The sequence below is a fragment of the Bombus pyrosoma genome, linkage group LG7 (assembly GCF_014825855.1).
Source record: "Bombus pyrosoma isolate SC7728 linkage group LG7, ASM1482585v1, whole genome shotgun sequence".
Lineage (NCBI taxonomy): Eukaryota > Metazoa > Arthropoda > Insecta > Hymenoptera > Apidae > Bombus > Bombus pyrosoma.
In genome coordinates, this window is record NC_057776.1 from 9,223,264 (window position 1) to 9,241,011 (window position 17,748).

The 17,748-nt window shown below is 43.0% G+C and overlaps 1 protein-coding gene across 3 annotated transcripts in view; it reads left to right on the forward strand.

Moving 5' to 3' along the window:
- LOC122569103 (discoidin domain-containing receptor 2-like) overlaps positions 1-14,878 on the forward strand; it is a 129,922-nt gene extending 115,044 nt beyond the window's left edge. For all 3 annotated transcript variants that reach the window (XM_043729632.1, XM_043729631.1, XM_043729633.1), the window contains 5 exons: positions 4,422-4,877; positions 9,308-9,515; positions 10,013-10,564; positions 10,920-11,017; positions 12,216-14,878. In XM_043729632.1, coding sequence (XP_043585567.1) covers positions 4,422-4,877; positions 9,308-9,515; positions 10,013-10,564; positions 10,920-11,017; positions 12,216-12,383 — 1,482 coding nt within the window. In that variant the 3' untranslated portion in view covers positions 12,384-14,878. The remainder of the gene's footprint in view (positions 1-4,421; positions 4,878-9,307; positions 9,516-10,012; positions 10,565-10,919; positions 11,018-12,215) is intronic.
- Positions 14,879-17,748: the final 2,870 nt, after the last annotated feature.

Below are 17,748 nucleotides of genomic sequence, written 5' to 3' on the forward strand. Positions count from 1 at the left end.
GTACCGTCGTAGTGTGCGGTTGTCAACGACTCGACCACTTTACAATCCGAATGGAACGCGAGAAAAAAGGCGAAAAACCGGCGGGATGCGTCTAATATTTTTCAACGATCGCATTTGGCGGGACAGAGATAACCAACCGAGCATAAATTATTTCGTTGATCCCTCGCGCAAACTTCTTGCCGTCTGACCGAGCTAGTCGTTCCTGTGAAATATCGTTCGCTGGTATTTTCTGTCTCGAGTGAAATTTCGCTTGTCGATTTAGCGAGTGTCATAGGTTATGACTGATAAATGAGAAGATCATAAATTTGAACGAGGAAAGACACGAGCGAGAGCTGTGAAAAATTGGAGACCAGGAACAACTTCTTTCCCGCTGAGTCACAAACTTTCGACTGTATATCTCAACGAGCTAAGAAGCATTATCTCGTTTAGGAATTAATAGGATTAAAGGCCTGAATATTCCAAGCGCTGCTACATTAGAAAATATTGATGCGGGCTTATAGATCTTCGTGAAAAGAACAAACAGGTTTTACGAACACATACACGAGTATTTTATCTTTCGTAATTAATATCGTACATCAGGAACGTTCTCGGCGCAGCCATGTTTTCAAATTCATAAGAGATACCACTTCCTTTGAAGTACATAGATATGTTCGCAAATCTCCATTTCATTAGACGCGGCTTCGGATGCTCTCGAGGATGCAGAAGGTCGTTGGACCTGTTTTGCGAGTACATGACGCATCAGGAAAATTCGTGAGGTTATACGTCGGACCACCCGTCGCGTATATCCGTCTAATTAAACCGTCAGACAGCTTATCCGTCACGATCTTTCTCGACGACACGGTGCCATCAACGATGCTTCTATTCGGTGGCGGGCCACCGTTGACGATTCGAGATTAAGAGGCGCGGAAACATTAACATAAAATGGGCGTTGGTAGCACGCCACGCCCTACCAGTCATCTTCGTACTACGCTCGGAATTTGTGTACGAAAAATCCCACCAAAACGCTTTTGGAACCGAAACGATGTTACTCCTTCTTACCTATTCCTTTTTCTCTTTCCGTTTGCTTGTTTTCTTTTTTCTTTTTTTTTTTTTTTCGTTTTTAGAGAAGTAAGATGGTTTAGGCGGCGCGGAAATGTCTTTGAGTGGAGTGGCGAAGCGTTGCGCGCGTGGGCGCGCAGATAAATATCGAGATTACTTATTTTTCTTGGTTGGACGAGTCGGCGGCTCGTAAATGCCGTCGTATTTTCACCGTCGCGCCTTTCGTTCCCGCGGCGACGATCACACGCCTCAGCTTTTCTCGGAATAAACTGAAAATTTGTGGCACCCCTTTCGCGGATCGTCAGAGCCGATTAAAAGCGACCGCGAGAGGCCTTTGATTGCGTTCGATCTCGAGGTGATGGGGATTTATTGGCGTTATCGGATCGTTTGATGAGCAGCCTGCTCCTTTTAACTTTGATGTCTGGTATGTTTTTGCTGGTAACCGGATGGTGGAAATATTTTTGTTACTGGAACTGACGTTTGAGGGATTTATCGGTGTTGGAAGTGAGGCAGATGTCTTATCTATTGTTTCATGTTAACTGCTTTGTGTTGAATCATTCTGAAAGCTTCCGCTGTATTTCACTTTGAGGCAACGCACGCATGAACATATTGCAGGTATTTATGCCTACAAATATCGTTAGACATATTATGTATAACATTATCTTTATAGCAATTCGCAATTTTTTCATTTAAAACAGTGGCTAAGTGATTTTTTGTTCAAACTGCAAGCGACGAAGAAAACAGCAATACGAGAATTGCATCAACTGTGTTTCACTTCATCCCTTATATTCTTCCAATTTATCACTTTCTCTTCTTCTTCTTCATTCGACAATTTCCTCCCGCAAAAACGACTTAGAAAATACGAGGATATTAAAAATGTATTTTCATAGTCCCTTCCCCTAATATATTCTGATTGATATTTACTCGAAGTTAACACATTACTAAAAAATACAAAAAATGCTCAATTTCAAAACGTTCAGAAAATTTACGACATGAAATTTCGGAGATTTTTATCATTCGTTAAATTACAGTATCCTTACGTTTGTTAAAATTTAGCGAGCTCGAAGCAGCAGTTGCACAAGAAGTCTGATGCTTCCGATAGGACGTTTGTCTACCGTATCTCGTATTTCCTGCAACGAGCGTGCTTTCCCAATTCGCAAGCGGAGCCACGATCGTGGCGAAGGAAACACGATTAAAAGATGATCGTCGACCACGCGGACCGGCACGTTCTGCGGCGTGGCGGTCCGGTAATTGGGAGACCCGGTGGCTGACACCGTTTTATTCGCGCTCGTTATTCCCTCCGCGACTTTCTAGCTGATGTTTGGCGCATCGAAACGAAATACAATGAGCCGACACGCGTGAAATTCCGGTTGGCGTCGCGCCGCGGACCACGTTTCGTTTCGACTTCGTTACAACGGCTTAATGAGCACGCCCGCGCTCGTTAAGGGGCCGAAATATGCGGCCGTAAACGGAACGCTTCTGAAAGAAATCTAATCCGAATAAAAAATATTCGTCGACGATCATTGAAATCTTGATAACGGAACGGTTTCGTTCCAGCCTGTTGAAATTGTACCTGGTAAATGTTAGAAGCAGCACGGAGATAACGTGTGAATTTATTATTTGGCTTTATTAGTTGGTAATTGTTGAAAATCGTATTTTTAAAGGGAAGTTAACGTAGAATTACTTCAAGTTTCAGGGAGAGCTTCATTGTAATTCAGAAGATTATAGCGGTTGAGATAATTGTTGTTGAAAAAATGCTCGTCTCAATCGCTACGATTCTTATTGTAAATATCAGATCGTAAGAAGAATGTTTGACATTAGATTTGTAAATTTTCAAAGTTAAGATTGAAATTATTTTCGGAGTTCAAGTACCTCTGCTATAAGCGCAAGTGACATTTTTAAGACAAGTTGAAGTGGGTTGTGAAACAATCGTGAAGATTTCTTCGAGCACAACCAATTAAGCAAATGAAAGGAATGAAATAAAATCGGAGAGTAGTGCCTTTCTTCTTCTCTTCGTTTGATATCGTAATACATTCGCCGAGTATTGAAAGCTTCGCGTTCGATTATTTCTCCAATGAATCTTAGAATCTCTTCATCTCTATCAAGACCTAAATCTAACTAAGCCTAAAACTGGCTGCAAAGTTTTTCACCATTTTAAGATTCAACAGTTAACAAAACGACGATATTTCAGAATCTCTTAAACCTGGAAATTCTTTTAGAAAGCGATGAAATGCTTGAGGGAACGTCGGTAGAAATGTCGTGGGCGTTCCTGGGTGCCGCGATTTCTCGTTTCACGCGTTCTCAGACGGAACAACGCACGTTCTATTCTGTCGGCGGAGCGCGAGCTGGAAGGCCCAAGCGTTTGTATCGCAGCAGAGGATCGAGAATTTCTCGTGCAGCATCGTCGAGGGTCGTCCCTTCGAAACAAAGGACCTCTTATTTTCCACTTACGAGCTTGACAGCGGCACTCGACTCCACGAGTATGATATTCTCACGTATGCCCGGTTACGTGACCGTGGTTCATCGCGGTCGTGATCCCGACAGGTGTATACGCATACTGTTTGAATCTTCATTATCGATACGATCGCCGATAGTTTATGGTATTTTAATGATACGGCCCCGAGAGCCGAATCCGTAATTCCACCAAGTATATCCATGGATTCCGTACGGTTCTACCCGCCGCACCGTATGAATTATTCAACAGATATCCCTCGAGCGACTTTATGTCAGGTGTTAATAATGATCTTCCTTTCTGATACGAATATATCCAAGTTTTCAGCCGCTAAATTTTCAGTCACGCGTAATTTAACCATGCCAGAATTTTGACGAGTGAATTGCGTTTCCTTTAATAATTATCAAGACTCGTGACAAAGATTGAGGCATAAATAGACTTGACATGTTCCTATTATATCTTTGAAATTAATACTTTTATGTTGTAATTCGTCTCCTTCAATGGTTTTATTAACATCCGTAGAATGTTCTTTACAAATATTACAACTTAATTATGACAGAGAAAGTTGCAAGTAGATAAGGACGAAAGAGTTGAATGTTCGCAAAGAGGAATACTGAATTACTGATACATGATCATAAAGGTACCGAGCGTGTAGGTATCGAAATATTATCGAAACATTGCGATCAGTAGAGTGGTAAAAATGACCATTTTTATACATTTTTGAGTATGTGAACGATTTTTGTTAAATCGTATAAACGCGTTATTATTCCTTCATAAACATTTCACGTTAATTTCTTTAGGGCAATTTTGATACTTCGATCATCAGTTAGTTTTAGCGTTAACAATCGATATTCGAATTCATCAAATAATAAAAGAAATAACACTTTCCAAACAGAACGTATCTAACCTATCGATGAATGGTTTGTCACAGGTGATCAAAGGGAACACGAACACCTACCTGGAGTCGAAGCACGAACTGGAGCCACCGATGTGGGCGAGTAAAGTTCGCTTCTGGCCGTACAGTTATCATCGTCGCACCGTTTGCATGCGGGTAGAGCTATACGGTTGCCCGTGGAACGATGGGATCGTGTCATACTCGATGCCACAGGGCGACAAACGTGGCAACTGGGAGTTCTTCGACGCGACTTACGACGGTTACTGGGACGGCCAGCTTCTACGTGGCCTGGGACAGCTGACGGACGGCAAGATCGGGCCAGATAACTTCAAGATGAGTTATTACGATTTCGATAGAGGTCAGGGATGGGTCGGTTGGAGGAACGACACCAGGTCCGGTCATCCTCTCGAGATCAAGTTCGAGTTTGATCACGTCAGGGAATTCTCCGCCGTGCACATATTCTGCAACAATCAGTTTACCAAGGATGTACAGGTAAACTTTGTGAAACTTTGTAAAGTTAGTTCTAGATGATACTGAATGAGCTTTTTGTGGAAAACGATATGAATTCATTAGAGGGCAATGTTATGTAAATGTAATCTTTCGTTTGTAAGTTCTTTGGTGAAAGTTCATTATTGAATTTTATTTCTTAACGTTACAAATCTGAAAGGAATTAAGATTTATTCGATATTTCTTTGCTCATTATTTCTTTATTCGTTCTAATCTTATTTTCTAAAATCTAATTTTATAAAGTTTTCTTCTTTTAAATCTTCTTTTAGAAACATAAATGTATGTTTTGTATCTCGAACTTACACGTATAGTGAACTCTCGTAAAATATCTAGTAAGTACAATAATCGTGTTTTAATTATTATGAGAAGATTTTTTCGGTAAATATGACACAGTCAATAAACACATAGATTTACTTAAAAGTCGGGTAGAAGCGTCCTGTACAAGGTGCACAATATCTGCCATAATTAATAGAACATTGTCAGTATTTCCTTTTCTTTTTCTTTTCTTTTTTTTTTTTTAAAATACTATATAATAAGATAGAATAAGGAAAGACGGAATCTAATTTTAATTAAACGATTATTGACGAAGTTAAAAAGTTCGGGGTGGGTAACCAATGCAATGCAGGTTGATCCATCCTCGTGATTTCGATAGTAGAGCAAAAGGAAGAGGCAGAAGGGAAACCGGGTAGGAGAAACCAGAGCCTTCCCCAACGTTTGCGGGTCGTGATCCCCACGAACGAACCCTCGGGCAAATTTTTGGCCCGGAGAACAGTCACGTATTTATGTTCCACAACTTGCAGAGCCAAAGTCACGCTCTTCGGCGTTTGTTAGCCTGCACCGGTAGCGCTTTCATCACGTAATATTCTCCATCTTCGTTATTTCATCGAGCAACGTACAATAAATTTGCCTGTACTTTTACCTTAAAAGATAAAACAAAGAAAATAGAAGAGAAAATGAAAAAAAAGGAAGAAGCCGCTTCTCGATCCGTCTACTTTAAATTTTAATATTTTGATTCGTTCCCGTTATCGATACTCCCGTCCGACGATGGAATTTCCACCGTAATCCCTTTACCGGCGATCTCTTTGAACGCAAGTCCGGCCGCGTTATTTTCAAATTTCCTCTATGATCGTTCACCGAATATCCGCGAAAACGCGTGAAAAAAAGAGGAAGAGGGCGGATAGATACGAGCACGACAGGGAGGAAATTGGAAGGGCCCGGGTCGGTGACTCGCCAACGCGCGACCAGACCTACGATACAGAAGGGTGAGAGAGAAAAAAAAATATAGCGATGAAAACTAGATGACGAATAGGAGAGCAAAGAGACTGAACTAGACGTGTTACGAATAAGAGAGAGAAAAGAGAAAATAGGAGAGATAAGAGATAAGAGGAGAAAGAACAGGACAGACAATCGCGGCGAAATACGCGCCAAGATCCAACGCCTGCCTTTAAATCGCGCCCTGGAGGAGTAACACGAAAGGGAAAGAAATGATGGCGTACGCCATGTAATCCAGTTTTCGCGTTGAAGTCAAGGTCGGACGTAGGATGGGTAACGAGGCGTAACAACGGTTGGCCCTTGGCTTCGGTTGAAGCGGATGAAAGGAGAGAAAGAGGAAACGAGCCGCGCGATTTTGCACAGGGTGGTAACAATGGGCGTTGGCCACAACCGAATTTCTGCTGGCGCTCGCTGGCGATAGTAACGGGCGATGTTGGTGTTGGTGCCGTTCCGACGCCGGCTGTGTTGCCCGTTTCTGGGAAAATTTTCCGGCCCCGCGTGCTTCCGGCCACGAATTTCTATATAATGGCCCCGTCCCGGTATCAAGATTTATTTCAATGGAGCCCCTCATTACCCTGGCTAAGGCCTTTGCTCCATAATCGAGCAACCAAGGGGCTCCAAAACAACAAACAGCCAGGATAGAAAGGACGAAGGTATTAGCGAGTGCGTCGCAGAAGGTTAAAGTGCTTTCTTCGTGTCGTCGTCCCTTTTTCTTTGTTTTCTTCGTAAAATAACGAGATACCTAAATTGATGGTTACTTTTGTTCTGTTCGGTGCCTATGTATTGTTCAAAGTAGAGAAGATAAAGTTTCTAACGTGTATGATCAAACAGAGATGCACCGTTAATAATAGTCGACGTAAGTCTGCGCAATTAACGTTATTCATATTCTGCAAGTAATCAAGAGGATGATAAGAACACACGTTTAATCTCAAGACGAAATAAAAAACTAGTTTTGATATTGAATCGCTTGACAACACATCGGAATTTAAAATTGTCTTGTTACAAAAGACGGGTAATGAGACTTATTACGTTTTCTTACCTGTAGCCTTCAATTGGTATGCCAACGTTTAATCGTTTTCCTTGATCAAGCAATACGCTGAAGAATCTAAATCGACCTAAGTACCCACCTAACCGCGAAAGGAGAGAAACTCTTCTGGAGGATCAACGGGAGATAAAGATATTAAAGAAGACGAATCCCTCTGCTCTTCACTGGGTTCTTGGCGTGAAAATGACCGGCGCGATCCAACGAATGACGAACGATAGAAAATGGAAGCTTTCCGGGTCGACGTCGGTTGAGGCGTACTCGCCTCGACAAAATAGGCCTCGAAACACTCTCCTTGCTGGTATCAAGATTTATTTGAATGGAGCGCCTCATTACCCGGCTCGAAGCTCGATTGTGCACTCGCTACCGAGCAAGATGGAATGACGGAGAGGTGGCAGAGGCAAGGGCAGCAGAAACGTTGCATCGGCTCGAAAGGGGGGAACCTTCTTCTTCGAGAAGGAAGGATGGTTCGTGGAAGACAGGAAGGGAACGTCGAGAACCAAGAGAAACGGTCTCTACTCTCTAGCGGCGGGAATGCTTGAAGGTGGATTCTGTTCTTTCTCTCTCGTACGCACAATGCTAGCGAGCAACGAGCCGGAGAGCAGATACGCCACGTATTCAAATACAATACCGACAGTCTGGCAAGTCGGCAGTCTATGGCTTGAGGTATGAGGGCGAGTAAGGGATGAGAGATGGTAGCAACCGCCCCTAAACGTCCCCTTCTATTAACAAGCGCCCGCTCGCGCGGATAGGACACGTCTTCTGAAAGACAGCACTTCAAAGCATCGCCAGTTTCGCGCTCCTTATCTCTCTCTGCCTTTCGTTCTTCCGTGTTCCTCGAACAGTATATTCTCTCGTATATACGTCCGTAGTGGTTGAGCACGGTTTCGTGGCCGCCACGTTCGTCTTCTTCGGCTTCCTCATACTCCTACTATCGTCGAGGCCTCCGTCATCGTCGACGAGCTACTCTACCAAGGCAAGCTTCAACGGTGTGCGCTCCCTTGAAAATCCATACGCATCGTCGTTGCGTTCGGGGCTAAGAGAGTTAGATAATCTCAGCTTTGTAATCTCCATTTCCAAGCCTCTCACGCCGTTCTCCTGGTCTTCGCCCTGTTCTTCCTCTCTCTCTCTCTCTGTCTCTTCCCGTTCTCCACTCTTTCGCTGTTCGCTACCTGTTTCTCGCACGATCCCTGCCTGCCACGGGCTTCCTACTCATAGTTTCCGGCTGGCATTCTCTCCTCGTGTAACTATCTTACGCTTTCCCGTAGTGGAATTAGCATTCCACGCGTCTCCGTTCCGGCGGAGTACGCACAGCCACGGGTGGCTCGCAATTATCGAAGTCGTCGATGTCAACCGAGTGTTGCCTCTATAAAGTTGCTCGTTATGTCCGTAGTAAATAGCCAAGTGTGTATTTGCGCGAGCGGAATCGCGAGATATATTAATATCCAGCTTGCCGGAACGACGTACAGGCCAGCGTTCTCCAGAGCTTGCTCGGCTTAAGATGCTGATTTATATATATAATTAATGTTGAATATTAGCCACTACGTCATGTTTAGCGTACACAATGAGAAGCTTCATTTTACTGCCTGCTACAACCTTTGCCGCGATTTTATATATGCGTATATTTTCCGGGTAACGCGGCTTACGAGGGTATACCTGTTGTGCGAGCCTCGTTCAGATGCTTCCGGTGAAATATGAAATAAGTTCTCGTACATTTTATTACGGGATAGAAGATTCGTTTATTATTGCAGTTCTTATGGAAAGTACGTAGCCGTAAAGTACAATCATGTTGCTCCTTTCTGAGATTAGTATAGCGTGTAGGTTACTAAATGGGGATTTCCATCTTTCCTTTTAGATCTTGTTGCTTAATTAAAAATAGAAAACAATCTGTAGGATTTCGATATTAAGAAAAAGAGATCCGTTTATCGTTCATTCGATTCTTACGGAAAGTATACACGTAATCGTAAAACATAATCGTATTAAATGACGAGGAGTGGTCTCGTTTGTAGATTGTTGGATGGGAACTTTTATGGTTCCTTCTATATCATATTGTGTAATTAGAAATACGAAAAAACAGAAAGATGTTTTTCTGTCACGTCAGGTGTTCTCGGAGGCCAGTATAATGTTCAGCGTCGGCGGAAGATATTACACAGGTGACCCGATCGTGTACTCGTACATGGAAGACAGGATCTTCGAGCATTCGAGGAATATCTCGATCAAGCTGCACCATCGGATTGGCAAGTTCGTTAAACTGAAGTTCAGCTTCGCCTCACGGTGGATCATGATCAGCGAGATCACTTTCGACTCTGGTAATTACTATTTACAATAACGACATCTTCTCATAGTTGAAAATTATCATCACCATAAGAACTCTTCTACCGTCGGATCTACGAGTTATGTTTGAAAAAAAACTTGTATAAATTCAGCAAATAAATTCTTACTACTTCAAATTGCCACATTAGGACCTCTTGCGCGTAATTCGATAATATTAGCATTTAAATAGACACAAATTGTAGATTGTACTTGTTTTAAGAACTTTTTCTATCCAATTTTACGACTCTTTTGTCAAATAAGACAGGTATATAGATAACAAGATATTCGGATGATTTGTAATTTGTACAATTTACTTCTAAAACGTCATCTCCTTTGTGTCGCTATTACGCAAGAAAATCTACCAACATTAATACCTCGTGACTCCGAAAATTCCGTAGATTCTGCAAGAATGTTCTTTATTCAAACATTATCTTTTATTTGTCGCAAAATGGCATTTCATGATCACGAAGGAAGCATCGTTGTCGCGTTACAGATATCGCTCACGGAAATTTCACTCCTGAATCACCGCCCACGACGGAAGCTCCGAGACTTAGGGATCGAATCTCAGCCCGCGACAATCCTCTGCAAGCCGAAGTTCCAGTAGCGAAGCAGGAAGATCCGACCTACATGGCCGTGATTATCGGTGTTTTAACCGCGGTCATCCTCTTGCTTGCCGTTGCGATTTTCTTGATCGTCACGCGACACCGGCAACGAAAGAACTTTGCCAGTCCTCTTGGTACCAAGAGCGCGATTCCGTCGAGCAATCATCAACATCTGTCGCCAGAATCCGCGTACGGTACCACGGAGAAAGATCCGTCGTTGATGACGTACAGAGTCGAGGAACTCGACGATCGATACGCCGGAACCAAGCTAACGACGCTGCCTCGCGACTTGAACGATCGTCTACTAGGTGACGTCAGGTTGGACGAGTATCAGGAACCCTTCTACGAGAACAAGCACCGAGAACCGCCTCATGCCGCTTATTACGGTTATAGCACTGTTGTTATAGACAACAAGGACCTCCACGACAGCGTCGAGCAGTCTGGTAAGTGCAATCGATACCCCACAACCGCTTTGATACTTGTTCGGGTGACAGTTGATATTTGTAATTATGTAATTCGAGATTTTAATAAGCATTTTGTTGCAAGAATCCAGGAAATAGTTTTGATGAATCATCATAAAAATTCAGATTCAAGTTTGTAGACTAATATTCCAAAAATTCCAATGTTTAAATTTCCAACCGTTCGAGTTTTTTTATTTTTAAATATTGCAATTTTGTTATTTTTAAACGATCGGCTTATTTAAATTGGAAAATTCTAGTATATTCAAATTAAAAAATTCCCGAATAGTAAAATGTTGAAATCTTCGACTTTTTCAAAGTTGAATCGTTTTATTTGCAGATGCCACCTACGACTATGCAGTACCAATGCCTGTGCCTAGTGTAAGCAGCGATCAGGACAGCGTGTTCTCTAAGTCTTCATCAAGGGGTAGCGCAAAAGTGAGTACTTAATGGAAACCTTAAAAACTTTATACTTATGAAAATACCACTAAGCTAAGTGTCATTGATTCACCATCGACAATGACCATTTCTGATCATAAATCGACAATGGCTTAAATCAGCACCGTAGCATCAAATATACCATTTCTACCACGAACAATAGACCATTACATAGCACGAATAGAATATCAAAACCAACACATCAACAATGCGAAATCATACTCTTTGAAATGCCGTTTGTTTCATCTCGATACCACCTTCCATTGCCGGGATATCGTGGTTTATAGAGAACCACAATTTTCTATTCCCGTCTCGCTTCCACGAGCGGGATCTCGTTCACACGTTTTTCTTGATCTATCCCAAGCTCGAACACCTTCACGTTGGTCAGTGACACACGTGCAGTCAGCTTTTTTTCTAGTGGTTCAACGTACGTATTTCCAGGAAAAGAAGTAGGTCAGGTCTATTCCAAGAATCTCGGTTGTCATTCATATTCCGGTGCATGTTATACCGTAAACTTTGAAATCTCGTATCTCAGCAACTAATTGAGATATCTACTTGAAACAAAAAGCTTATAAAAGCAGCCGCTCTTCTCCGATTTTTCGATATGTTTACTGTACAGACATCGTAATTCTTCTACATGTATTTCGTGTCTAAATCTGTGTCTCTATTTATGTATAATGAAAGAATACGTTTATTTGGAATTTTTAATCATTTCACACCGGGTAATTGTAAATTGTTTAATCAAGTGACTATTATTAAGAGAATACAATGATGTTTCAAAGACTTTTAATTGATGTTATATAACTACTGTAATAGCGTTTATTTGCAATACTTATATTTCTACCCTTACGCTTGTTATGTATTTGTTAAAATTCTTTTAGATATCGCTTGTGGAATATAAAATCGAAAATGTGTCTGTTTCTGGAAACTTTTGTCCTATTCTCTATTGAATGCTTAAAGCACGTAAATACTATAATGTTTAGTTATACGTATTTGTTAGCTTGGAAGTTTACGAAACTTAAATACTCTTTCATTATGGTTTACGTTACTATATTTTCGCATCTCAAAGATCAACATTGAAAGTACTATATCTCGATGTTTTATGAACAAAATTCTAGAAATTGCGATACAGGCAATATTATAGGCAAACAAAATCTTAAGCTACGTGTTTAATTCTCTTTACGTTCTGTTGCATTAGGCGTGCTTGCAGAGCTTTTTCCCTCCACCACCGCCCCCGATGAGCGCGCCGCCCCCACGAGGCTCCAGTAATCTGACGTACTCGAATCCTCCGAGCCCGGAACCAGTTTGCGAGCGCGAGCGCAGAGGAAGCAAGCGCCGTGAACACTCTTTGCACAGATACGCGTAAGGACTGTTTCATCCTGCGGAATGCACGCGGTACGCCGCTAGATCCAAGGTACGATAACATTTCGTACTTCACCTTGAGAGATCGACCGTTTGATCCAAGTCTTCAGCATCCATAGATCGGCTATCATCTATCGTTCCTATTTTTAATCTTCCACTTTACACGATTCTCTGTTCTCTACGAATCTTACGTTGCAACGATGTACTGCCCAGTTCGTTTCGATTTGATAAATTCGATCGTCGAGTTTAATTCCATGAAAGAAAAAAAAAAAAAAATCTTCAATGGATGCTGAAGACCTAGCGAAAATTCGAGCGCTGTCGAAGCGTCGAAACGAAGCGGAAGAAGAGGACGAAGAAGAGGAAACAACAAGAGATCGAGTTCGAGCGCAACCGGGGCATGGAGAACATTTTTTGTTCGCGCCGGGATTCTCGAACGGCCCAATTAAAAAAAAAAAAAAAAGGATTGGAACAGGCGAAAAGTCGTCTATGATTCGACACAGCCACTCGAACCGCGGTCTCGATCTCATCGAAATCTTTCTCCACGAGCACTGCCATTCGCGCACTTTCCGAGCGTACCGTAGAGTAGAGGCGCAATACCTCGAGTGCCGCGCTTAAGAGGACTTAACCTACTTGCAACCGGCAGGTAGGCGATACGCGTAACCGGAGTTGTAACTACAATTGGCATATCAGTTAAACGGCAGCAAGCTGCCGAGACTCTTCTCTGGAAATTCGTCTCGTCGAAACTAATCAAGAAGAAGCGCGATTCGTGAAATCGACGCGTCGAGCACGACCATCTACGATCTCTATATTTTCTGTCAGTTTTACCGAGTAACAGGGTGTGTACACGACCACGAACCAAGAACGAACGTTGTAGCAGGCGTCGTTCTTCGATCTTCACCGAGTTTTCATGAATTATTATAGTCGAGGATAACGAAGCTTCGATTTCACGGGTCGCTACGAGTCCGCGTTATCTGGAAACGCGTTCGCACGCCGCAGTTGCCGAACTTTCTTTTCGTTCAAAAGACTTTCGTTCCCCGCAGCGAAGCTTTGCGAAGCTAGGCCAGGATGGAACACGCGCGAAAAAGTTATCCTGTAACCCTCTTCTCCCTTAAATTCCAAACTCCGTGAGTGAGTTAGAGGGTTTAGAAGTTCCGGCTGAAAGAAGAGAGTAAAAAGAGCAAAGAGGGAGGAGGTAAAGAGAGTCGTATTTTTCGTTGATACAGCCTCGCGTGTTCGGAACGTTTTTCCGCGCGATGCTACATTTCTTCCGGGCCGATAAAATGCACGAGCGTTAGCAGCTTCGTTGAACCGTTGTTCCGCGAACGAAATTGTAATTCGCGTAGGTCGTGTTTTCGCCGCGGAAAAGCGCGGCCGCGATAAGAGAACCGGCGCGATGCAACTGGACGCGACTTGGCGCGGCGATGCAACGCGACCGAGCGGATTTCCAGAAGGAATCGCGTGTTTAATGGTTTCGTCTGTTTGGCGCGCATGTGCAACCAGATCGAGCTCGCTATCGATCCGTGGCTAGGCAAACGATAAAACGGGAGAGTTGAAAAAAGACAAAAAAAAAAAAAAAAAGTAAAGGAGGAAAGAGTCGGAGGCGAGGAAAGAAGAAACAGAGAAGCGGCCTCTTTTCTTATTTTTGGTCTTTTTATTCTAGTAAAAATATTTATTCGGTTTTGGCGATTTCTGCTCACGACCGATAATTAATCGCCGTTAATTGTTGCTTTGGAATGCTATCCATGAACGATGCCTGCGTGATAGAACGAACGTCAAGTATTGTCGTGGTAAGAACAGGAGCGAAGCTAAAAAAGGATAGGGGGACGAGAACGTGCGGAGATCGACGCGATGATATCGAACGGAAAACGGTAGCGGCAGGGACGTGGAAGAACAGGCTTGGGGTGGGCGGGGGGTTGTGAACAAAAGATTTGTGGGAAAAGGAGAACGTTAGCGAGCTTCGATCCCGCCTCACACAAGACTGACGTCAGATAAATAATCCAGTATCCCGACTATGCTGTAATACGTGCAAAGAGGCACGTGTACGCGCCTGCGTATGTGTTTCGCCGTATTATTTATTATCGCAGCATATAGCGCCCCGTAAACGAATCTTTAATTTATATACGTATTATACACACGTACGCGTATATGTGCGATATATACGAGGGAAGAGATAAAAAAAATTATATAAATATATATATATATATATAAATAGATATATAAATACAACAAAGGTAATGCGTAATTATGGCGCGTCGGTGAATTTTAAGCGTATAATAACTATATATTATATATATATATTATATATATATATTGTATAAGCCCAACTTTATTTCTCTATCACTACCGACATCGCCTTCATGCAACGAGGAAATAAAAATCAAGGGATTAACCGGCGTAAGGAATCGACAATACAGGGATGAGACAACAATAATTAAATACATGTGTACGTAAAAGATGAAAAAAAAAAAAAACGCGAAGAAACGATGCGAGGAAATAATGGTAAATAGATAAACGTGATTTAACGCGAGCATGGAGAGAACCGACCACATTGTGATATATTAAGAGAACTAATACTAATAAAAGTTAGAAGAACGAGACGAAAGCAGCCGCGAGACGTGACTCTAGGCACACTTGATAAATCTCGCGCGAACTTCCACGAGGAAGCTCTTCGTCGAATCTCGGCGCTCTTCTCTTTTATTAAGTGAACGATTCTCGAAGCAACTATGTATAGAACGCTTACAAAATATATTTTCGATTTATACTTCGAGCCTTTTACTTCTATACTCTATCGGATGTAAAGGAGTTGCAATGTTTACGCAAAGATCGTTTAATAAAAGATTCAACGGAGAGTTTTCTTACCGAAGCCGCGTTCTCGTTCCTGGACGAACGAAGGAATACACGCGTAACATCTACAACGATCGGAAACTTACCTATGTATATTTAGTGTTTAATCATCGCCACCGTAGAATGTTAAAAGTAAACCGTAAGAGTGACAGCTTCGAGTGCTTCGAGTGTAAATATAACCGTTAGGGACCTCGTGACACACACACAACATACACACACACACACAAACACACGCACACACACACGTATACTTTCTTACCTATACACACCTTTCAAGCGCCTTAAGTTGGGGGGCACTGAGCAAATAACTTGGTCGCAATAATAATCGTCGTTTTCTGTTCTTTCTTTCGACCGTTGTTATCTTTTTAGCTTTCATTTTATCCAAGTTTTAAAAGCAAAAGTAAAACGATGAAAGCGAAACGAATCGCAAAGAGAAAAAGAATATCACGTACAAGCGTTATCGTTTTCGACGTTATCGTAATAATTCAGCGGCGGACTGACAAGAACGAACGAGAATGAAAGAAAAGAAGAGAGAACGGTTGCTTCAAGGTCCTTTCTCATTTCGCATCCGGCATCGCGACGATCGAGAAGCTGTGAACACGAGTTCCGGTATCGCGCGTTCCACGATGTTCCTCCGCATCGCGTTCAGCTTTCAAACTTCCGTTGACAGCCTTACGCGAGCTCGGACAGAGAAAGGAAACGGAGATCCTTATTGCGCGCCGCAATTTTTCACCGAACTTCTGCAATAACCCCGGCACCGAGCATTAAGTACCTTGAACTTCCTGCACTTCCAGTACCTAGGCAGTCCGCTTCTGGCAATAATCGTCAATTTATCTTAAAGCGTGCACAGACGGTAAAAGGGGAATGACGTTCACGTGCAGACTATACGTTAAGGAAGAATTAAATCAATAACCGGTCAGGGGTTGGAGAGAATTCCGAAGGTTCTTAGAGATTCGTTAATAAAGAGTAAGAAAAAAGAGAGATAAAAGAGATGGAAAGGGTGTAAAGGAGTGGGGAAAAAATGGAAAGAGATCGTTAAAGATGGTGCACACTCCCTCTTCTTTGGGATACGAAGAGGAAGATAAAGATGACGAAGGACGGTACTTTCGTGCCTGCTCGCAGCGTACTTCTTAGGATACTTTATGGTTCCTTTGTGCAGCGGAGCTGCATGCTGCCGACATGTCAATGACAACGGTGCGCCGAGTGTGCACCGAGATCGTCGAGATATCGCACGCTCGTTCTAAATCGTCGCTGCAACTCTCTCTCCCAGTGGCTCACAGCCTTATTCGCGCGAGTTTTATTAAACTTTACACACACATTTTCTATACTCTCTCGCGGCGGGGAGGGGGAAGATCCGTTTTATCTTCAACGGGATATATTCGCCGCGATTTTACATCTCCGGAAGCGATAGTTCTTCTCGAAATCGTAATAATCGCGAGATAACGTAAACGATGTGAGTTGCGAGGATTTTCCCTTCGTCGAGTCGTTTATCATTAAACTACCCGGCAGTTATTTAAATTTATACCCATTTTCTAAAGAAGACGCGAATCGAGAATGTATTTCTTTTCACCGCTATATCCACTGTCAACCTTTTCCTTAGAACGTCTGTACAGGCAGAACAATTTCCACGTTAGACCGGCTCGTAACGACGAAGACAGAACGATCTAGAAGCTCGACAAGTAGAATGCTCCCTAACAAAAAGTCCCTGTGAAAGAACTTCGGTCGAGCGTTTCCCTTTTCAACGCACCTTGTCGTTTGATATTAACATCGACCAAGACTCCTCGCGACCTCCTCGTTCCATCTACTGCTCGTCGAGTCTACGAGACTTTTCGATACGCGTCCGATGCAACGATTACCATACCGTCGCGACTTCTGTTTCCTGTGGCGCGGCCTTTATGAGGCCATAGCCTTTTTTATTCCCGCTGTCTGAACGTCGATGCGACGATACGCGAAAACACGGCCCGGCGATATCGTTCGAGATACGACGCGATCGGTTCTGCATCGGTACCTACGATACGGAAAAGACACGAAGGCTGTAGGGGGAGAGCTGCAGCGAGGCAACCGAAGAAAGTCCCGTGCATAAATCAGCCGTTACAACCCTTTTTCGGTCCGACATGAGAAATGCGGGAAGAAGCTCGCCGATAGTGACGGCCAACAGGGGAAAAACTGGTCCATCTTTTATTCCATGACGTACGAGTGCGTGCGCTCGCGAGTCTCGTAATAGGCGAGGATTAAAAAGAAAACGGGACGAGTCAAAGCGTTTGATCGGGCCTCGGGGCGATATTATGCGTGAGTCTGCATCACACACACGAGAGTGTTGTTAGATGCCCGACGAAAGTCGTTGGTCGTGGCAGAGAAGACTCGGGGATCAACTAGAATTTATGCGTCGATGGTACTGGCACGTTCAGTAGATGCAAACGTAGTAGTCAGACACGAGAGGCCGGGGCGAGTAACACCGAGGACTATTGTTTCTTGTTAATTCTTTGATAGCGTGATAAACCGACGAATAATTCTAAACGTTTTAC